The sequence below is a fragment of the Stegostoma tigrinum genome, chromosome 23 (assembly GCF_030684315.1).
Source record: "Stegostoma tigrinum isolate sSteTig4 chromosome 23, sSteTig4.hap1, whole genome shotgun sequence".
NCBI classification, from domain to species: domain Eukaryota; kingdom Metazoa; phylum Chordata; class Chondrichthyes; order Orectolobiformes; family Stegostomatidae; genus Stegostoma; species Stegostoma tigrinum.
In genome coordinates, this window is record NC_081376.1 from 47,967,221 (window position 1) to 47,986,121 (window position 18,901).

An 18,901-nucleotide genomic window follows, 5' to 3' on the forward strand; every position below is an offset into this window, starting at 1 on the left:
CATTTGCCAGCTGCAGTTGCATCTGTCCATGACAGTATCTGTAAGAGTGACCCTCGCACAGTTCTTGTGGAGACGAAGTCCTGCCTTCACATTAAGAATAAATTCCATCGTGTTGTGTGGCACTATCTCAGTGCTAAATGGGACAGACTTTGCACAGATCTAGCAAGTCAAGACTGGGCATCCATGGGGCGCTCTGAGACATCAACAGCAGCAGGATGGTACTCCACAAACTGTAACCTCGTGGCCCAGCATGTCCCCCATTCAACCATTACCATCAAGCCTAGAGATCAACCCTGGTTCAGTAGAGAGTGTAGGATGATACGCCAGGAGCAGCACCAGGCATAGCTGAAGATGAGGTATCAACCTGGTGAAGCCACCCAGCAGGACAACTTGAATGCCATACAGTGAAAGCAGCAAGTGTTAGACAGAGCTAAGCAATCCCACAACCAACAGATCAGATCTAAGTTCTGCAGTCCTGCCACATGCAGTTGTGAATGGTGGTGGGCAATTAAACAACTCACTACGGGAGGAGGCTCCACAGGTATCCCCATCCTCAATGATGAAAGAGCCCAGCACATCAGTGCAAAAGATGAGGCTAAAGCAATCGCAATAACCTTCAACCAGAAGTGCCAAGTGGATAATCTATCTTAGCCTCCCCCAGTGGTCCCCAGCATTACAGATACCAGTCTTCAGCCAATTCGATTCACTCTGTGATATCAAGAAACGGTTGGAAGCACTGGATACAGCAAAGGCTACGGACCCTGACAACATTCCAACAATTGTACTGCAGACGTGTGCTCCAGAACTTACTCCTACTCAGCCAAGCTGTTCCAGTACAGTTACAACACTGGTATCTATCCAACAATGTCGAAAATTTTCCAAGTATGTCCCGTACACACAAAGCAAGACATATCCAACCCGGCCAATGACAGCCCCATCAGTCTACTCTTGATCATCAGTAAAGTGATGGAAGGTGTCAGTAACAGTGCTATCAAGCAGCACCTGCTCAGCAATAACCTGCTCAGTGACACCCAGTTTGGGTTCCGTCAGAACCACTCCGCTCCTGATCTCCGTACAGCCTTGGTTCAAACATGGACAAAAAAGCTGAGTTCCAGAGATGAGGTGAGAGTGACAGTCCTTGAATCAAGGGTGCATTTGACTGAGTGTGGCATTAAGGAGCCCAAAGCAAAACTGGAATCAATGGGTATTGGGGGCGAATTCTCTGGTGGTTGGAGCTATACCTGACACATTGGAAGATGGTCGTGGTTATTGGAGGCCAAACATCCAGGACATCTCTGCAGGCGTTCCTTTGGGTAGTGTCCTCAGCCCCACCATCTTCAGTTGCTTTGTCAATGATATTCCCTCTCTCATGGTCAGAAGTGGGGATGTTTGTCAGTGATTGAACAATGTTCAGCATCGTTCGTGACATATTGAAACAATTGGTGTTCAAATGCAACAAGATCTGGACAATTTCCAGACTTAGACTGATGAGTGGCAAGTAACAAGTGACATTCGCGTCACACAAATGCCAGGCTACAACCATCACCAATAAGAAACAATCTAACCACCACCTGTTGACAATCAATGGTTTTACCATCACTGAATCCCCCACTGTCAACATCCTGTAGGTTATCATTGACCAGAAACTCAACTGGACTCCTACATAAACAGTGGCTAAAGAGCATGTCAGAGGCGAGGAATACTGCGGCGAGTAACTCACCTCCTGACTCCTGAAAGCCCTGTCCACCATCTACAAGACACAAGTGAGGAATGTGATGGAATACTCCCCACTTGTCTGGATGAGTGCAGCCCCAACAACACTCCAAGAAGCTAGACACCATTCTGGACAAAACAGCTCATTTGATTGGCACTACATCCACAAGCATCTGCTTCCTCCACCACCGATGCTCAGCAGCAGTGTGTGCTATTTACAAGATGCACTGCAGAAATTCTCCAAAGATCCTCATACAGCACCTTCCAAACCCACAAACACTTCCATCTAGAAGGACAAGGGCAGCAGACATATGAGAACTTGGAGATGATGGTGTTCCCCTGCAAGTCACTCACCATCCTGACTTGGAAATATATCACTGTTCCTTCACTGTTGGTGGGTCAGAGTTCTGGAATTCCCTCCCCAGTGGCATTGTGGGTCAACCTACTGCAGATGGACTGCAGCAGTTCAAGAAGGCAGCTCACCATCACCTTTTCAAGGGCAACAAGGGATGGGCAAGAAATGCTGGCCAGCCAGTGACATCCACATCCCACAAATGAATAAGAAAAAGTTTCATTTAGTTTTCCAGAAAATTTTGCCACAGATTTGTCACTGGCAAATCAGGGCATGTTGATCTAACTTACGATGATTTTTGCCAAATTCGTTATAGTGAATGTTTGCTTTAGAACTGTTCAAAGCTGCAAACAGGAACAAGAATTTGGAGGATCTAGGCCCGAAATGTCAGCTTTTGTGCTCCTGAGATGCTGCTTGGCCTGCTGTGTTCATCCAGCTTCACACTGTTATTTTGGATTCTCCAGCATCTCCAGTTCCCATTATCTCTAAGAATTTGGACTGAGTAGTTTTTGTAAATGAATTGGTTGAAAGGCCCATGTGGAGTCCATGGGTGATTTGTGGTTCTATTTCTCATTTCCATGTTCCACGTGCTTCAATTTTGTGACTTGTTGGTTTGAAAATCGTTGTTCTTGGCTCTGTTCCTTCACTGGGTAAATCTTCGATGAGAAGACTATTTTGGTAAGTATAAGCAAGTTGTTAAAAAAAAATGCCAAGTTGTGAGCACATCATTCTTACAAGTTTCTGTACTTGCACTTAATAGCAGTGAAGTCAAAATGTCCATATGTTCTAATCCTTAACCTAAAACAACCTTCTTTGTTTTACAGGTATGCTTATTCTAAGCCAGTGATTATCCGAGGAATCACACAGAATGAGGTGAATAACCTTGTGATGTACTTTTTTCTGATCAAACATAACTCATTGAAAAACACGTTTGTGGCATGTTGAAGTACTCTAATTTATGTCATGTTTGCTAGATTTATGCTTTTGTGTTTAAAGCAAATATATTTTAGTACCGAATATATGTTTTATCACTTAGAATCATAGCATGATACGCTGCAAGGAGGTCATTCAGCCCATTGTACCAATTGAGCTAACCAAATATTTCTGCTCCTTTGCTGTTTCTTCATGGACCTGTGAAATCTTTCCCTTTACATTTTTATTCAATTCTGTTTTGAAAGTTTCACCATCTTTCGGGCAATAGGTTCCAGATCTCAACAATGTTACGGGTAAAGTAGTTTCTTTGTATTGCCTCTGATCTCTTTGCTAATCATCTTAAATCTGTATCCTGTGGTTACAATCCTGTTGTCCACTGGAAACAGTTTCTCTTTATTTACTCTGTTAAAAGCATTCATTATTTTGAGCACCTTTTATCAAATCTCCTCATAATTCTGGAGAGAAAGCAAACAAATGATTTGAGTCTAGGTGAAGAGTCATCTAGATTCAAAACATTAGCTTGCTTTCTCTCCACTGATGCTGCCTGACCTGTGATCGCCAGCATTTTTGTTTTCAGTTCAGATTCCAGCATCTGCAGTAAGTTGCTCCTCTCCATTCTGCTCTGAGGAGAACAATCCAGGCTCTTTGTGTCTCATGTGAGATAATTGAAGTATCTTATCTCTGGTAACAAAGTGCAGGGCTGGATGAACACAGCAGGCCGAGCAGCATCTTAGGAGCACAAAAGCTGACATTTCGGGCCTTGACCCCGTCAGCTTTTGTGCTCCTAAGATGCTGCTTGGCCTGCTGTGTTCATCCAACCCCACACTTTGTTATCTTGGATTCTCCATCATCTGCAGTTCCCGTTATCTCTATACCTTATCTCTGGTACCATTTTAGTAAATATCATTCGTACCTTCTCAAAGGTCTTGACCTGTTCCCTAAAAAATGATGCACAGACTTGAATGCAGCATTCCAACTGACAGCCAATCAGTGTTCTGCAGAGTACTTCTGGCGCTTGGCCCGGTATATGAGCGGTAAACCTACTGTTTGGGGAATGTGATTATCTACTGGATTTGAACAGCATTCTTTCATATGAAGGGGCCTTTTTGGAAATTACTCAAGCAATACTTGTCTTGTTTTCAGATTTGGTCTGGAATTTGATATGATTTGGTCTCCAGTTATGAATTTCTGCTGTTAAATTACTTGCCTCAGCAACTGATGGATTTTTATGTAGAGATGTCACCCTGATAATGTATTTAATATGATTATCTGTACAACCAAGTGTGTTCAGCTGGTTCTGGTTAAGGATGCTATACAACTCCCTGAAGAATCTCTAATCATAAATTGGAGATTTTGTTGAAATAAGTGGGCACACATGGAAGGGCGAAAAAAGACAAAAGTAACTGTTTTGGAAAACTGCACTGGAAGCAGTTCAGAAACTGATCACTGGACTTGTAGGATAATATCCTCATCCCAGGAATGAGGGAAGGTTGGATAGACTAGGTCTGTACTCACTGGAATTTTGAATAATGAGAAATGATCTTAAGATTCTGAAAAGGTTTGTAAGGATGGCAGTGGGAGGATGTTTCCTGTTGTGAAGGAGACTAGAGCTAGAGGAAACATTTTAAGAATAGGAGATCTTTCTTTTAAGAGGGACTTGAGGATTTATTTCTGAGAGTTGTTGTTCTGTGGAATTGTCTTCCCTAGAAAGTAGTAGAGGCTGCATCATTGAATTTATTGAAGGAAGAGTTAGATTTTTAAGACAAGTGAATCAACAGTTATGGGAACAGAAGGAAAGTAGGATTCAGACTACAGTGAGACCAGCCATGATCTTGCTGAGTGGCAGAACTGTTTTGATAGGCTAAATGGTCTAATCTTGCTCCTAAGTCCTATGTTCCCAAAACACCAAGATCACATCTCTTAAAAATACCCAAAGCACTTCACCAAAATGAGGTTGTTTTGCATCACAATCCGTCATGTAATGAGCATGGCAGTCACTTAACAGTACAAGAAGTTCCCTCAAATATTAGTTAATCTGTTCATGTTGGCTGGGACAAGTTGAGAGATCTCCGGAACAAGAAGAGACAAGAGGAACTCCCCCTTCCCCCTCCTGCCAATGAAGACAGTGCAGGTTTGGCTTGTCTGAAACACTGAAGACAGATTTTTTCCCCCCAAGAAAATGGTCTACAGTTTGTTTTCTGGGACTCGCTCAAGATGTAGTCAAAGCCATCTGAGAACACTAGCCACCTGCTGACTGTTACTGTGTCAAATAAAAACATATAATTGTAGTCTGTTGAATAGAAGTATAGTTGTAGACTTAGATACCAGGACTGTAATTTAAACTCATGATCAAGTTTTAATCTCTTAACTCTTTCTTCAGTCATGTGGTTCATGATGTAATTTGTACTCATCTTTTAAATTATAGTCTTACTAGTCATTTTCAAACCAATCCATTATTCTGCACATGTGATGTCGAAATATGGGGATGTCATTACTCAGCCAACAGCTGTTATTAGTGTCAGATACCACAACAGGGAACAGTGAAGTGCCAAACCCTCTCTGAAAGCTGTTCTGCGACCTGGTATTGTGTGTTTCAATCTTGCAGCAGTTCCGGGCTCTCTGTTCAAAGCAAAGTCTCCTGCGGGAGTTTGGAAATCGACTGGTGAGATTGAGCACAGCAAACACTTACTCCTATCAGAAAGGTACACGTATGTTTAGTAAACACATTCTGTATCTCTTTAGAGGCTGGTTATAGTTTCTAACCTTGCTGATTTACAGTTTCTTCAGTGAACCACTTCAATGCATTTTTCTTTAATCTGTTTTCTTTTATATCTATAGAAGATTTTAGACCATCGTGTTACATCAGTTCTTTGCTAAAGCAACGTAAATGTCCCACTCTCTCTCGAGCCTTGTATCTTTTGCTGTTTCAAATCTTTATCCAATTTTCCTTTTGAGGAATTCAGCGGTCTCCAGTTTTAAAAAGAACATTTTGTTAAAATTTTGTCTATTCATTCACATCTATCAGTAGTTTCATTGTTTTTTCCAAATGTCTTACCTAATTCTTTGACAAAGAATCTGTTTTTCTGTTGTGGGCAAATTTTGTGCATCTGCTCCATGTACTGAGGTCCAAACTGGATACGTATAAAAAATGGATATATTGAGATGTCAAAGGCCTCCTTGTTCATACTGTGATTCATCCATCTCTTCCTCCCCTGTCCCACCAAGCACACATGTGAGTTTCCCAGTACAAGATGCAAAGAATTGACCTCTTCACATTTCTTCAATGCTTCAAGGTTTGAGAATATTATTACTTGTTTCTTCCCATTCAGTGTCTCACTGGATGACTTGACTTCCTCACTGATATGTTTATTGCAATAGCTTTTCACATTAGGGGTCCTTCTGAACATGTACTGTTTTGTGACTGACTTTATTGGACGTGTATGTGTAAAACACCTTGACAAGAACAATTTTTTTTTTGCTGCTTCTCCTGGTTTCTATCTGCTTTTCGGCTTCAACTTTTTGTCTGGCTGCCGTAATGTATCAGTCCGTTAGGACTCTGTAAAAATGTGTTTTTGTCAACAGTGAATCAAATGTAAACAAAAATTTACCCAATGCAATGCAGTATATGTTCTACTATTTTCTTTTCTTGGCTCACTCCAGCCAAGTTGGATGTATATAAAAAAAATCAAGAGAATATTTGCATTTGTCACAAAAATTGTTATAAATACAAGCAAAAGCACCAGCTATGCTCTAGAATTAAATAGTTTACCTTCTTCTTCATTACAGTTGACGTTTCTTTTGAAGAATATGTTGAACACATGATGAAGCCTCAGTCTTTGGATTCGATGGGAAGTGGTGAGATTTTTTTTTAATCGTGCAGCTCTGATTAAAACATTATTGATTCTAAAGACAGCCCTTTGTATATACCAAGAAGGATGAAGAGGGAACAATGAACAAAGGAATAATAACAGACCAAAATCTGGAACTTTATGTTCAAACAGCGGGTTCTTGCACATTGATTTGCATCAGATTTTGAAATTTATACATCACATTTGTGCCTTTTCCAGAATTATTGTTCAAACTTGGGGTACTAAGTGTATCAACACAAAAAAAGAGTTCACATCTGATATCATAACATCCAACCTCAAAACCCACTTTTAACTAGAATTATTTCAGGTGTGAACTTCATGAGCAAGATCTACCAGCTGACATGCTCTGTATCAAAAAATGGAAATCACCAGAATAGCTATTAGATTTAGTGTCAGTCACCATCTGTCAAATGTTAAGCTTTGGATTACAGTGGAGACAATAGTTAAGCTGCAGAGCAGCAAGCCTCAAATACCAGAGCCTGAGTACAAAACACCTTAGTACTTGTGCAGAGAAAGACACAATGCTGTGCTGTACATTACCAAGGAGTTTCCCTCTGACAGACTAAGTGGTCACTTTAAATTTAGTAAAGGAGCAAATTGTCTGGTCTGTGGGGATTTGCATTTGCTAAATAAATAAATATTAGATGAAGATGTAAATGGGAAAAAATACTTTAATTTTGTATCGCATTCGTCCATGATCACCTTGTTACCTGTATTTCAGCCTCCATTAGTACCATTCTGATCTGATCGCTAGGAGTGAAAATGCGAGCAACTTGAGTTGACCCATTTTCTAATTTCTTACTTTTGTATGGAGGCACTTGGACTCCCCAAGGCAACCAAACTAAGATCAAGAAGATATGGCATGATGGAATTTAACCTGTATTTCACCAGTGTCACATTTAAAGTAGATCTCAAACTCACTACACACTACCAATGATATTGTTGACCAAACTAATTCTTCTGAAATCCGCCTGTGAGTCACTGTTTCACAAGCATATGCATTTACAGCCAAGCAACAGCTTTGTCAGCGGCAAGATGTAATTCTTTAAGTCTGCTTTCAAGTTTGGTCAGTGGACATTCCTTAGCAATGTTGAGTCATTCTTTGGACTGCAGCCTAGTCTTGATGACCCTACTGATGTTAAGTAGCTGCAATGATTTAAAAGGGCTCGCTGTTGCTGTGAGAAATTAAAGGCACTGAGGTGACTATACGATTAGATAGGGACAAATGCATGTCTGGTAATCAAGGTCTGCAGTGACAGCTGTTTTTGTGATGTTTCCTGTTTGAACAGAGACATTATACTTCTTTGGAGATAACAATTTTACAGAATGGGACTCCCTGTTCAGGACATATATCCAGCCTCCATACCAGCTACCTGGGACAAGTGGGGCTTACAGCTTTGGGATTGCAGGTTAGTCCATAAGGTCATAAAACGTAGATATCAGCTGTTCTGCTCATGTATCTTTGCCACACTGAGTTTCCAGCTTCTACATTGCTGGTTTCGAACAAAACAGACCCATCAACAGAACATAAAATATTACAGTGCAGTACAGGCTTTTTGGCCCTCGATGTTGCGCCAACCTGTGAAACCGATCTAAAGCCCATCTAACCTACACTATTCCATTATCATCCATATGTTTATCCAATGACCATTTAAATGCCCTTAAAGTTGGCAAGTCTACTACTGTTGCAAGCGTGGCATTCCACGCCCTGACTACTCTGAGTAAAGAACCTACCTCTGACTGACTTCTGTCCTATATCTGTCACCCCTCAATTTAAAGCTATGTCCCCTCGTGCTAGCCATCACTATCTGACAAAAAAGGCTCTTGCTGTCTACCCTATCTCATCCTCTGATCATCTTGTATGTCTCTATTAAGTCGCCTGTTAACCTTCTTCTCTCCAACGAAAACAGCCTCAAGTCCCTCAGCCTTTCCTCGTAAGACCTTCCCTCCATACCTGGCAACATCCTGGTAAATCTCTGCATCCTTTCTAATGCTTCCACATCCTTCCTATAATGCGGCGACCAGAATTGTACGCAATACTCCAAGTGTGGCCGCACCAGAGTTTTGTACAGCTGCAAGGTGATCTCGTGGCTCCGAAACTCAATCCCTCTACCAATAAAACCTAACACACCGTACGCCTTCTTAACAATCCTATCACCCTGATCACTTTAACGGCCTGTGCAAGCCACAAAATACGCCACCTAATATTGTTGCCAGTACAACTAGATTTAGGAAGCAGAGATGGTCTTAGATGTAATAATAAATCTGAATATAATTTGTTTTTTCAGTTTGGAAATACTGATACGGTCACAGGCCCAAACCAATACGAATAGTAGCAGCAAGGCTGATAGATTGAAGCTGGCACGAATTTGTGAGGCAAAGTTATAACTTTGAACCAGTAGTGACGGAGAGGGCAAGGAAAGGCAAGCCAATTATGAGAGAAAGCATAGTGAGACTGAGCTGTTTAGATATAGGAAGAACAAGATCTGGTCCTGTTATAGGAGCAGTAAAGCAGTGAGGTAATGTTAGAAAAGAGATCAGGCATCTTTTTAAAAACATTCTTCTTAATATTCAAAGCCAAATATGTCTGACAGTGAAACCTTAATTGAAGCAAGATTCTGCCTAAGATTGGAACATGTTCTTTAGATTGATTTCAGTCTGTGGCTAATCTCAGAGATCAGAAGTGGTGTACCAGATAACCTAATAATAGTATTGCAGGTGATAATGGGAACTGCAGATGCTGGAGAATCCAAGATAACAAAGTGTGGAGCTGGATGAACACAACAGAGCGCCTCTGATGAAGGGTCTAGGCCCGAAACGTCAGCTTTTGTGCTCCTGAGATGCTGCTTGGCCTGCTGTGTTCATCCAGCTCCACACTTTGTTATCACAGTATTGCAGGGACTAGTTTGAAGCAAGGGTCAAATGGTCTACTGCCTAATTCAAGTGGAGATATCAAGAACTGCAAATGCTGGAGTCAGAGACCACACAGCGTGGAGCTGGAGGAACTCAGAAATGAAGAAGGGTCCTGACCTGAAACATCAATTTTCCTGCTCCTCTGATGCTGCCTGACCTGCTGTGTTCTTCGAACTCCACACTGTTGTCTACTGCAAAGTTCAATCCAACTTTTACCTTTAGTCATTTTGTTTGGGTTTCCATGTATGCAAAATCCCAGTCTTTACCATTGAAATGGAAAATAGAGGAGGGACTTAATCTTCACGAGAGAGGGTGATAAAATGAAAGAAATGAATTCCCTGTGGCTGCCCTTGGAGACTTTGTATGTGGTTGTTTGGAGAGTCACAGGTAAAAATCTGGGAATAAGTTGCTAGCTGCCTACACTTAGGTGGAGACCAAGGAGTCACTGAAATAAAATATAGCAAGGACAGAGTCTCTTATTTACCTAAATGTGAGATTTAATTTCGAAAGAGACCTAATTATTTGAGAGAACAATTTGCTGTGTTAGTCCTACCCTTTAACAAAGGACAAATGTCCTGGGAACGGTGTTAATGATATTCAGTAATATTCTCCTGTGACTACCATACTTATTCATAATGGGTATAAAAGAAGCACGTTCTCATAAACTTTGTTGCATATCATTTGGAATGGACTGAAGGACTAACCACAAAGTGTTTTTTGTGTGGTGGATGTATTTTTAGGTGCAGGGACAGGAGTACCATTCCATTGGCATGGAGCAGGATATTCTGAAGTTATATATGGAAGGAAGGTGAGAATTTGATATAATTTGCAACTTATACAAGCATTAAACAGCAAAAAGCTATTCAGACAACTGTTCCTCTATCAGCCCTTTGAAGGATGTATTCAGTTTAAATTCAACATTTTTTTCATAGCCCAGCATGTTTTTCCTTTTCAAGTACATATCCAGTTCATTCAGCAATTACGATTGAGTCTGATACTACCATCCTTTCGAACACCACCCCTCCAACTCTTTGGGAAGGCAGCTGGAGGATGCAGTTTATTACAGATAAGTGTGAGCGGTTGTCGTTGAAGATGAGAAACAAAGATTAGGAGTGTGAACTCAATGGAAAGATGCTGAAAGGCATGAAGGAACAATGTACATTTTTGCAAATTCCTGCAAAAGTGTGACATCAGTTTTAGAAGAAAAAACTAATAGCATTTTGGGTTTTACATAAGAGTGAAGAGGTTTATAAATTTGTGCGAGGCAGTGGTAAGGCTACAGGAGGAGAAGTAGATGCATGTTGGGTACTGAATCACAGAAGATGATTAATGTCTTAGGATGTACAGCATAGTTTCAGTAGCACGATATCAGAGTTGTCAGACTAAAGTTCGATCAAAATTGTGAAAGGAATTGAAGAACTGAATGGAGAAAGAAGATTCCATCTAGATAGGGAGATAATGATAAAAGATCAGGTAAAATGTCACTTTGGTCAGCGTTATCAGAGTATAGAATGCAACAGGGAGCACTACAGGAAGGGATAATAAGGTTCTAGATAAAAATAATCCAAGCAAGATACTAAGCTAAGGAGAGTGGTGGGATTTAGTTTAGCTTATCTGCCAGTTATCTGATAAAGCAGTGGGACTATCTCTGTAAATCTCTATGGTTCTAACTTACTTTTAAAAAAAATGAAAAGTTAACTAAAGCAAAGTACTGTGGATGCTAGAGATCTAAAATAAAAACAATGTGTTGGAGAAAATCAGCAGATCTGGTAGAATCTATGGATAGAAAAACATAGTTAAGTCTTCAAGTTTAATATGTCTTTTTGGAATTCAAAGTTAACTTTTGAAATGGTGGTTAGTGGTAGGATTAATAAAATATATAAAAAGAAAACATCATTGAATAAATCATTTAGGTACTTAATTTAGAAAAAGCAGTGAGGATGACTGGACAGGTGATGTGTCACAGATATGACACGTGGGAGCTCCTGGATGCCAGTATGAACAGGGACAAACACATCAGCAACAAGTTATGGCTGGAATAGTTTCAGCTGAGACTTTGTGATCTGGAGAGCAAACTACAGATACTGCAAGGTGCAATCTCTGTCAGGTAGAGGAAACGTTACCTGGATATTTTGAGCCAGGAAAGGGTCTTCTGATTTAGTCAGTAATTAGGGGAAAATAGTACAACTGTGAATGAAGCAAGTAAGGTGATCCAGAAGTCAGGAGTACAGGAGCCTTAGCCTATGTAACTGTCCTACTAGTTTGAGATTCTTTCTGCTGTTTTGAATGAGGATGAGTGGATTACCATGGTACAATAAGCCATTCAATTAGGGAGAAAAAGGCAGTGTAGTGATATTAGGGGACAGTATAACACGTTTTGATAACATTCATGTAGCCAAGAACTTGGGTCCAGCAGTTTGTCACCTACGGTGTCAGGGTACAGGACTTCTGCTCAGGGCTGGACAGGAACTTTGAGGGAAGGGCAAGGATCCAGTTGTCATAGTCTATGCACATAGCTGCGGCACAGACAGGGCAATGAAAGATATCTGCATAGATAGTATGAGGAGCTGGGCACCAACTTGAAAGGCAAAATCTCAAAGGTCATCATCCTGGGAGAGATTCTAAATGAATAATCCAATCTACTGGGGTTCAACACAAAGATGACCTCCTTGATCCTTAAGAGGCCCAGATTATCCTTAACTCTTTCTGCCAATGTTATCTCATAATCTCCACTGTGTTTTTCTGGTTTCTCTCTTAAGAATGCCCCTACACACTCTATATTCACGAAGAGATTCAATTGAATCAAGTTGCGTATATCTGAAGTAAATTATATTTTATTCTTGACTAGAACCACAATACCTTTATTCATCCATTGTTCCTTTATCTTACCAGCCTTACCCTTCACTCTAACAGGAACAAAAGATGATAGAAGTTTAATGAAATAATGACGGGTATAGATAGAGTTGATGGTAGTTGGCTTTTCCTGAAGATGGGTAATTGGGAGTATAATGTGTTTAAATGTGAAATGAAGAACACTTCTTTCAGTGTTATGTAAATAAAAGCAAGGGATCAAGAAAACTAACAGGATGCTATCTTTTATTATTACAAACAGAGTTCAGCATAATAGAAAGGATGTTATGCTTCAGTTATGTAGGGAATTGGAGAGACCACATCTTGAATGCTGTAAATTTTATTTGGGAAAGCTGTACATACATTGGAAACAGGTTCAGAGAAAGTTAATTATTAATTAGATCAATATCTGGGATGAATTGCACTGATTAATTTTTTTTCTACTGAATTCAGATGAGTGAGGGGTTTCTTGATTGAATGACAGCTTGGGCAGTTTTGACAAGATAAGCGTGGAAAGGATGCCTCCTCTCATCAGCGAATTCAGAACAAAGTATTAGGAGAGCCAGAAAGAAAGAAAACGGAGGAACGATTTTGTATTCTGAAGTTGTTGAAATCAATGTGGAATCTAGAAGGCTTCCAAGTATCTAAATGCAAAAAAGATTTTGTTTCTCCAGCTTTTGTTGGCCTTCACTAAAACATTGCAGGGGGCTCAGGATGGAAATGAGAGCTTCGGGCAAGATGGTGTGTTAAAATGGCAAGCGACCAAAAGGCCATCTTACAAACCGAGTGCAGTTATCATTCCAAGCCCCCTCACCCACTTTGCATTTAGCTTCCTCAGTGTGGAACGGACTGAACTGTGAGCAGGGAAGATGGTGGACTAGATTGAAAGCCAAACTAAATACTTAATTTATCTAAGAGTGTTTGGAGCATTGGATGGTGAGGAGGGAAGATGTAAAAGTGTGGAAATAACACCATCTGCAGTGATGGCAAGTTGCAGTGTGAGGGTGATGAGGTGTTGCAGGTGATCGGGGAGGGCGGGGTGTGTTTGGTAACATCTTGGTAGTTGAAATTGTGGAGGATGATCCTTTGAATACAGAACGCTATCACAGTTCTGGGAGGGAGAGGAAGGAGGTTGGAAGCGCTGAATGGAAGATAAGACCGTGAGAACAAATGTGACAAACAGAATAAAATGGACTTCTTACAGGAAGCATGGTGTTAGATAAAGTTAGGATTTGTTATTAGTAACAGTAGACAGCCAATGGCTAGAAATGGAGTCAAGAAAAAAGTCAGAGATAGGCCAGGTGAAGGTTGCATTTGTTCCGATGATACCCTTTCCTCTCCCTCCCTAAACCCAATGGGCTTTCCCTTGATCTTTCTTTCCACTCTCCCAGCCGATTACAATTAGGTGACTTTTGATGCTCAGACTGTTTCCAACCTTCTGCTCTCAGAATCCTGTGACCGATTCAAAGGATTTATTCCTGTTTTGATGATTAAAACTGATCATAACTTCAATTTAAATATTTTGGACAGCGCTGGTTTCTTTACCCACCGGGAAAAACACCAGAGTTTCACCCAAATAGGACCACACTCTCTTGGATGTTGGATACTTACCCAAATTTATCAGAATTGGACAAACCCATGGAGTGCACCATTCACCCAGGCGAGGTAAGCCAAAACATTGTCCATTTTATACAATCCACAATTGCCAAGGACACCAAAAACTTGTTTACAACACAGCCTTTAGGTAGTTTAAAAGAGTGATCCTGAATATGGAGGGATTGCTTTATGAGCAAAAGTTTAAAAATTTGAGATTCTTTAGAATTTAGAAGAATGAGGGGTTAACTCATCGAAATATAGGATTCTTAAGTGCTGAGAGGATGTTTCTTCTCATGGAAGTGTCTAGGACCAGAAGGCATAGCATCAGAATAAAGTGGTGTCAATTTAAGACTGAAACAAGGAGGGATTTCTTTCAAGGGTTGAGTGTCACTGAAACTCCTCGCTACAGAGAGCTGTCAGGGCAAAGTCCCTGCACATACTTACAACTGATATAGAGAAATTCTTGATCAGTAAAGGGTTACGGGGCAACAGCAGGAAACTGTGAAGTACATCAGAGCAGCTGAAGGGGCTCAATGTTCTAAGAACAATAATTGGTACCAATTCAGAGAGATGAAGAGGGGTTACCGAAATGTATTCTATGATGTTAAAAGGTGGATGGTGAAGGAATTCCAAAGAATGAGCTCAGGATTGAAAAAGTAGGTAGTGGTATTGATTGTGATGCTTCCAGTTAAATTTCAACACAGTCTGTCAAAGTAATATTTTTAGGAGTATGTGGGTGAGATGTGAGATTTCACTGATTACAACATTTTGCACTGTGGAGAGAAGTTAACATTTATATTGTGGTGCACTGGACATAAAGCCCACCTAGTTTATCATGTCATGTTTTACCTCCTTGAGATGTTTGTAACATTAATTGAAACTTGTTTTTTCCTTTTGTAGGTGTTGTATTTTCCAGATCGTTGGTGGCACGCAACCCTTAATATTGACACTAGTGTCTTCATTTCCACGTTTCTAGGATGACCCTGTAGAACTCAGAAAATCTATATGACCTGTAACTTGAAACCCTAAACCTTTCAACACAACTTCCCCAAATGGGAGCAGCAATGAATGGGATTGGAAAAAGCCACTACAGTCCATCTGGCTGGGATACGTTCATGGCATCAGTTATCGTTACCAAGAAACCTTTTTTAACCACATGTTTCTAAGAGTCTGTGCTCCCCTTTTCATTTTGAGAGAGGCAGGGTGGTTTGGTGTGGGAAGGGGAAGCTTGGATAAAGTTTCTAATAGTCTTTGTTTGGGTAGGAATTTTGCTCATAGCACAGAGGCAGATTAAATCCTTTTGACTTCTATAGATTCTATTGATGAAGCAAAATTGCTGCAGCTAAAGACAAAGGTCAGAAGAGACCCTTGTCAGCAATATCTGTTCAGATGGAGTGACTATTTGAAGAAAATACTAGTCACTATTAATATGCATTTACGATTAGTCCTCACTTAAAGTCACAATTATCAGGAACACCAACTGTAAATGAGGCCAGGTTTCCTATCTAGATCTAAAATTAATTAGGTTCCTTCAGATGCTTTTTTTTAAACTGGAAAAATGTGTACAGATTGAAGTACTGTTAGTAATTTAAGTATTAGTGTTCTGTTTTGCTTGTTATTTAGAAGCCTCTGTTTGCTGGTGATTCTAACCACCCAACAAATAGGACAGAACACCAGTGCTTCACCAGAGGTGCCCTGATGATGTTATCTAACAGGGTGACAGAACATCTGCAATCGCACACTGGCTCGGCGAGCAAGTCTACAAGAAAAAGGAGTTACCCAGGACATTTGAGTTTTAAACAGAATTAAATTTCTTTGGTAACTATTAGAACAAGTCACATGGATCTGACCCAAGCCATCTTTACAGGACACTGAAGAATCAGGAGTTAGCCATTGCAAGTTTAAACTTTCCACTTAGGTCTACGATCTGATTACTAGACAATTAACCATTACCACTTAGTTTGTGAATATTTCTTCAGAATATTTTTTGATGTTAAGAAACTTAAATACATTCATTGCTGTGAACAGGAACCTGGTGGGATTCATTTAAAAATAAGATACGCCTTCAATTAGCAATGTGCATATGTGTATATATAATTCTAAAAATGCTGCCAGAGTTGCTGAATTTCTGTTTAAAATGATATAATGTTTAGTGACTTGTATTTTTTAGTAAATTATTATTAGTGACTCCTGAGTTGATCAAATTTCTCAGCTATCCAAAACTGATCATATCCCCGGAATAGAGATAACAAGGTGTAGAGCTGGATGAACACAGCAGGCCGAGCAGGAAGACTGACTTTTCAGGCCTAGACCCTTTTTCTGAAAAAAGGTCCAGGCCCGAAACGTTGGCCTGCTGTGTTCATCCAGCTCTACACCCTGTTACCTCTCATCCAGGACACCTTGCATAAAATCTATCATACATGGACATGGAAATATTTAATTTGGCAGAAAGGTGACTGAGTATTTGTCAAATTTTCATGTTACAGTATTTACATAATATCTGCATCAATAAATAATTAGCCAAATCCTTGATGAATTGAAGGGACCATAGCATAGAGTGGAGACTACATTTGGGTCAGTAGTAGTGCTGGACCAGTGGTGCTTTGACATGGCTCCCACTATGGAGTGTGTAAGTGACTGCCTGTTGTACTTGCTTTAGTTATTTTCTTTTGTTCACAATGTGCCAGGCCAAGAATTTAGTATCTGTCCATAACTGCCCAGAACATGGTGATGAGCCATTGTAGTCACTCTCGCCTCTTTTGGTGACATCTGGACCAAGGCTGTAATATGGACGATGCAGGAAAAAATCTGTTAACGTTTTGGGTCCAGCGATCTTTCCTCAGCTGTTCTGAACCCCAGTTCTGAGGAAGGGTCACTGGAACCAAAACATTAACTCTGATTATTTTTCTTCACAGCCGACACCAAGATTGGTGGAGTAGCTGATAGTAAAGGAGACTGTCAGATTACAGCAGAATATAGATAGACTGGAGAGTTGGGCAGATAAATGTCAGAGTGCAATCCGGGCAAATGCGAGGTGATGCATTTTGGAAGATCTAACTCAAAAGTGAACTATACAGTAAATGGAAAAGTCCTGGGGAAAACTGATGCACAGAGAGATCTGGGTGCTCAGGTCCATTGTTCCCTGAAGGTGGCAACGCAGATCAATAGGGTGGTTAAGGCAGCATACGACATGCTTTCCTTCATCGGACAGGATATTGAGTACAAGAGTTGGCAGGTCATGTTGCAGTTGTATAGGATTTTGGTTCGGCCACATTTGGAGTACTGTGTACAGTTCTGGTTGCCACATTACCAAAAGGATGTGGACGCTTTGGAGAGGGTGCAGAGGACGTTCACCAGGATGTTGCCTGGTATGGAAGGGGCTAGCTATGAAGAAAGGTTTGAGTAGATTAGGATTATTTTTATTAGGAAGATGGAGATTGAGGGGGGACCTGATTGAGGCCTACAAAATCATGAGGGATATAGACAGGGTGGATAGCAAAAAGCTTTTTCCCAGAGTGGGGGACTCAATTACTAGGGGTTATGAGTTCAAAGTGAGAGGAGGAAAGTTTAAGGGAGATATGCGTGGAAAGTTCTTTATACAGAGGGTGGTGGGTGCCTGGAACGCGTTGCCAGCGGGGGTGGTGGATGCAGACACGTCTTTTAAGATGTATCTGGACAGGTACATGGATGGGCAGGGAGCAAAGGGATACAGAACCTTAGAAAATAGATAACAGGCTTAGAGGATCTCGATCGGCGCAGGCTTGGAGGGCCGAAGGCCCTGTCCTGTGCTGTAACTTTTTGTTCTTTACTACAAAATTTAACATTTCATACAAAGGTGTACTGGATGATCTGTGTGAAAAATAAAGATTTGAATGTAAACCTGAAAAAAGCCTCTTCATTTCAGCATGCAACATAGTTAAAAATGCCAGATCTACTGTGGCTGTCTCTTCCGTAATGTTAAAACCCAGATTTTGCTAAAGTTTTTTATCTTCCACGTATAAGGACAGATGAGAGAATACATCAAGTTTCAAATGACTATAGTTTATACTACATAAGAAAAAGGTGTGTCCCCTCCTCTAATGTTCATTCTTCACCACTGAACTTTAGGTCTAGTCTCCCAACAATGCTGATGCCTGTAGTTATTCACTAGCATACTTCACCCACAAAGTTATAGAGCCTTTATTCTGCATCTGCTATAATCACAATTACAGAACCTATCAAGCAAAACATCCCAATTCAGTACATTAAGACAGTACAGTATAACATTGACTTATTCAACAAATATACAGTAATCAGGAATTACTGAAAAGTGAGGTAATCTCAAAACAAAATCAACATAACCAAAACTTAAATCTTAGAACATCTAGCAAGCTCAGGCTGTCTTATCCATCACTCTTGCATAAATAATATTTTTCAAGATTTTATGGAAAAGTAAAATTATTTGATTGCACATTATTGCTTCATTCAGGTACCAAAAAAATTCTGCAGCTTGACTTTCAAGTTTGATCAACTCGAGGAAGGATTCTTTCATACAAGCAAGGTCATAGGGGAAATGACCCCTTGGTCGTCTGTTCTGTTATCTTTCACAATATTCCCCTCACCCACCACCGAAAACTAGGTCCCAATTGCACAATTATAGGTACTCAAAAATCCAATACAGCACATAGATCATGCC

At 40.4% G+C, this 18,901-nt stretch overlaps 1 protein-coding gene across 1 annotated transcript in view; it reads left to right on the forward strand.

Annotated features, from left to right (window-relative positions):
- Nucleotides 1-18,094, forward strand: part of jmjd8 (jumonji domain containing 8) — a 32,057-nt gene extending 13,963 nt beyond the window's left edge. The window contains exons 3-9 of the mRNA XM_048552507.2: nt 2,890-2,938; nt 5,604-5,700; nt 6,785-6,853; nt 8,157-8,276; nt 10,521-10,588; nt 14,161-14,295; nt 15,127-18,094. Coding sequence (XP_048408464.1) covers nt 2,890-2,938; nt 5,604-5,700; nt 6,785-6,853; nt 8,157-8,276; nt 10,521-10,588; nt 14,161-14,295; nt 15,127-15,207 — 619 coding nt within the window. The 3' untranslated portion in view covers nt 15,208-18,094. The remainder of the gene's footprint in view (nt 1-2,889; nt 2,939-5,603; nt 5,701-6,784; nt 6,854-8,156; nt 8,277-10,520; nt 10,589-14,160; nt 14,296-15,126) is intronic.
- Nucleotides 18,095-18,901: the final 807 nt, after the last annotated feature.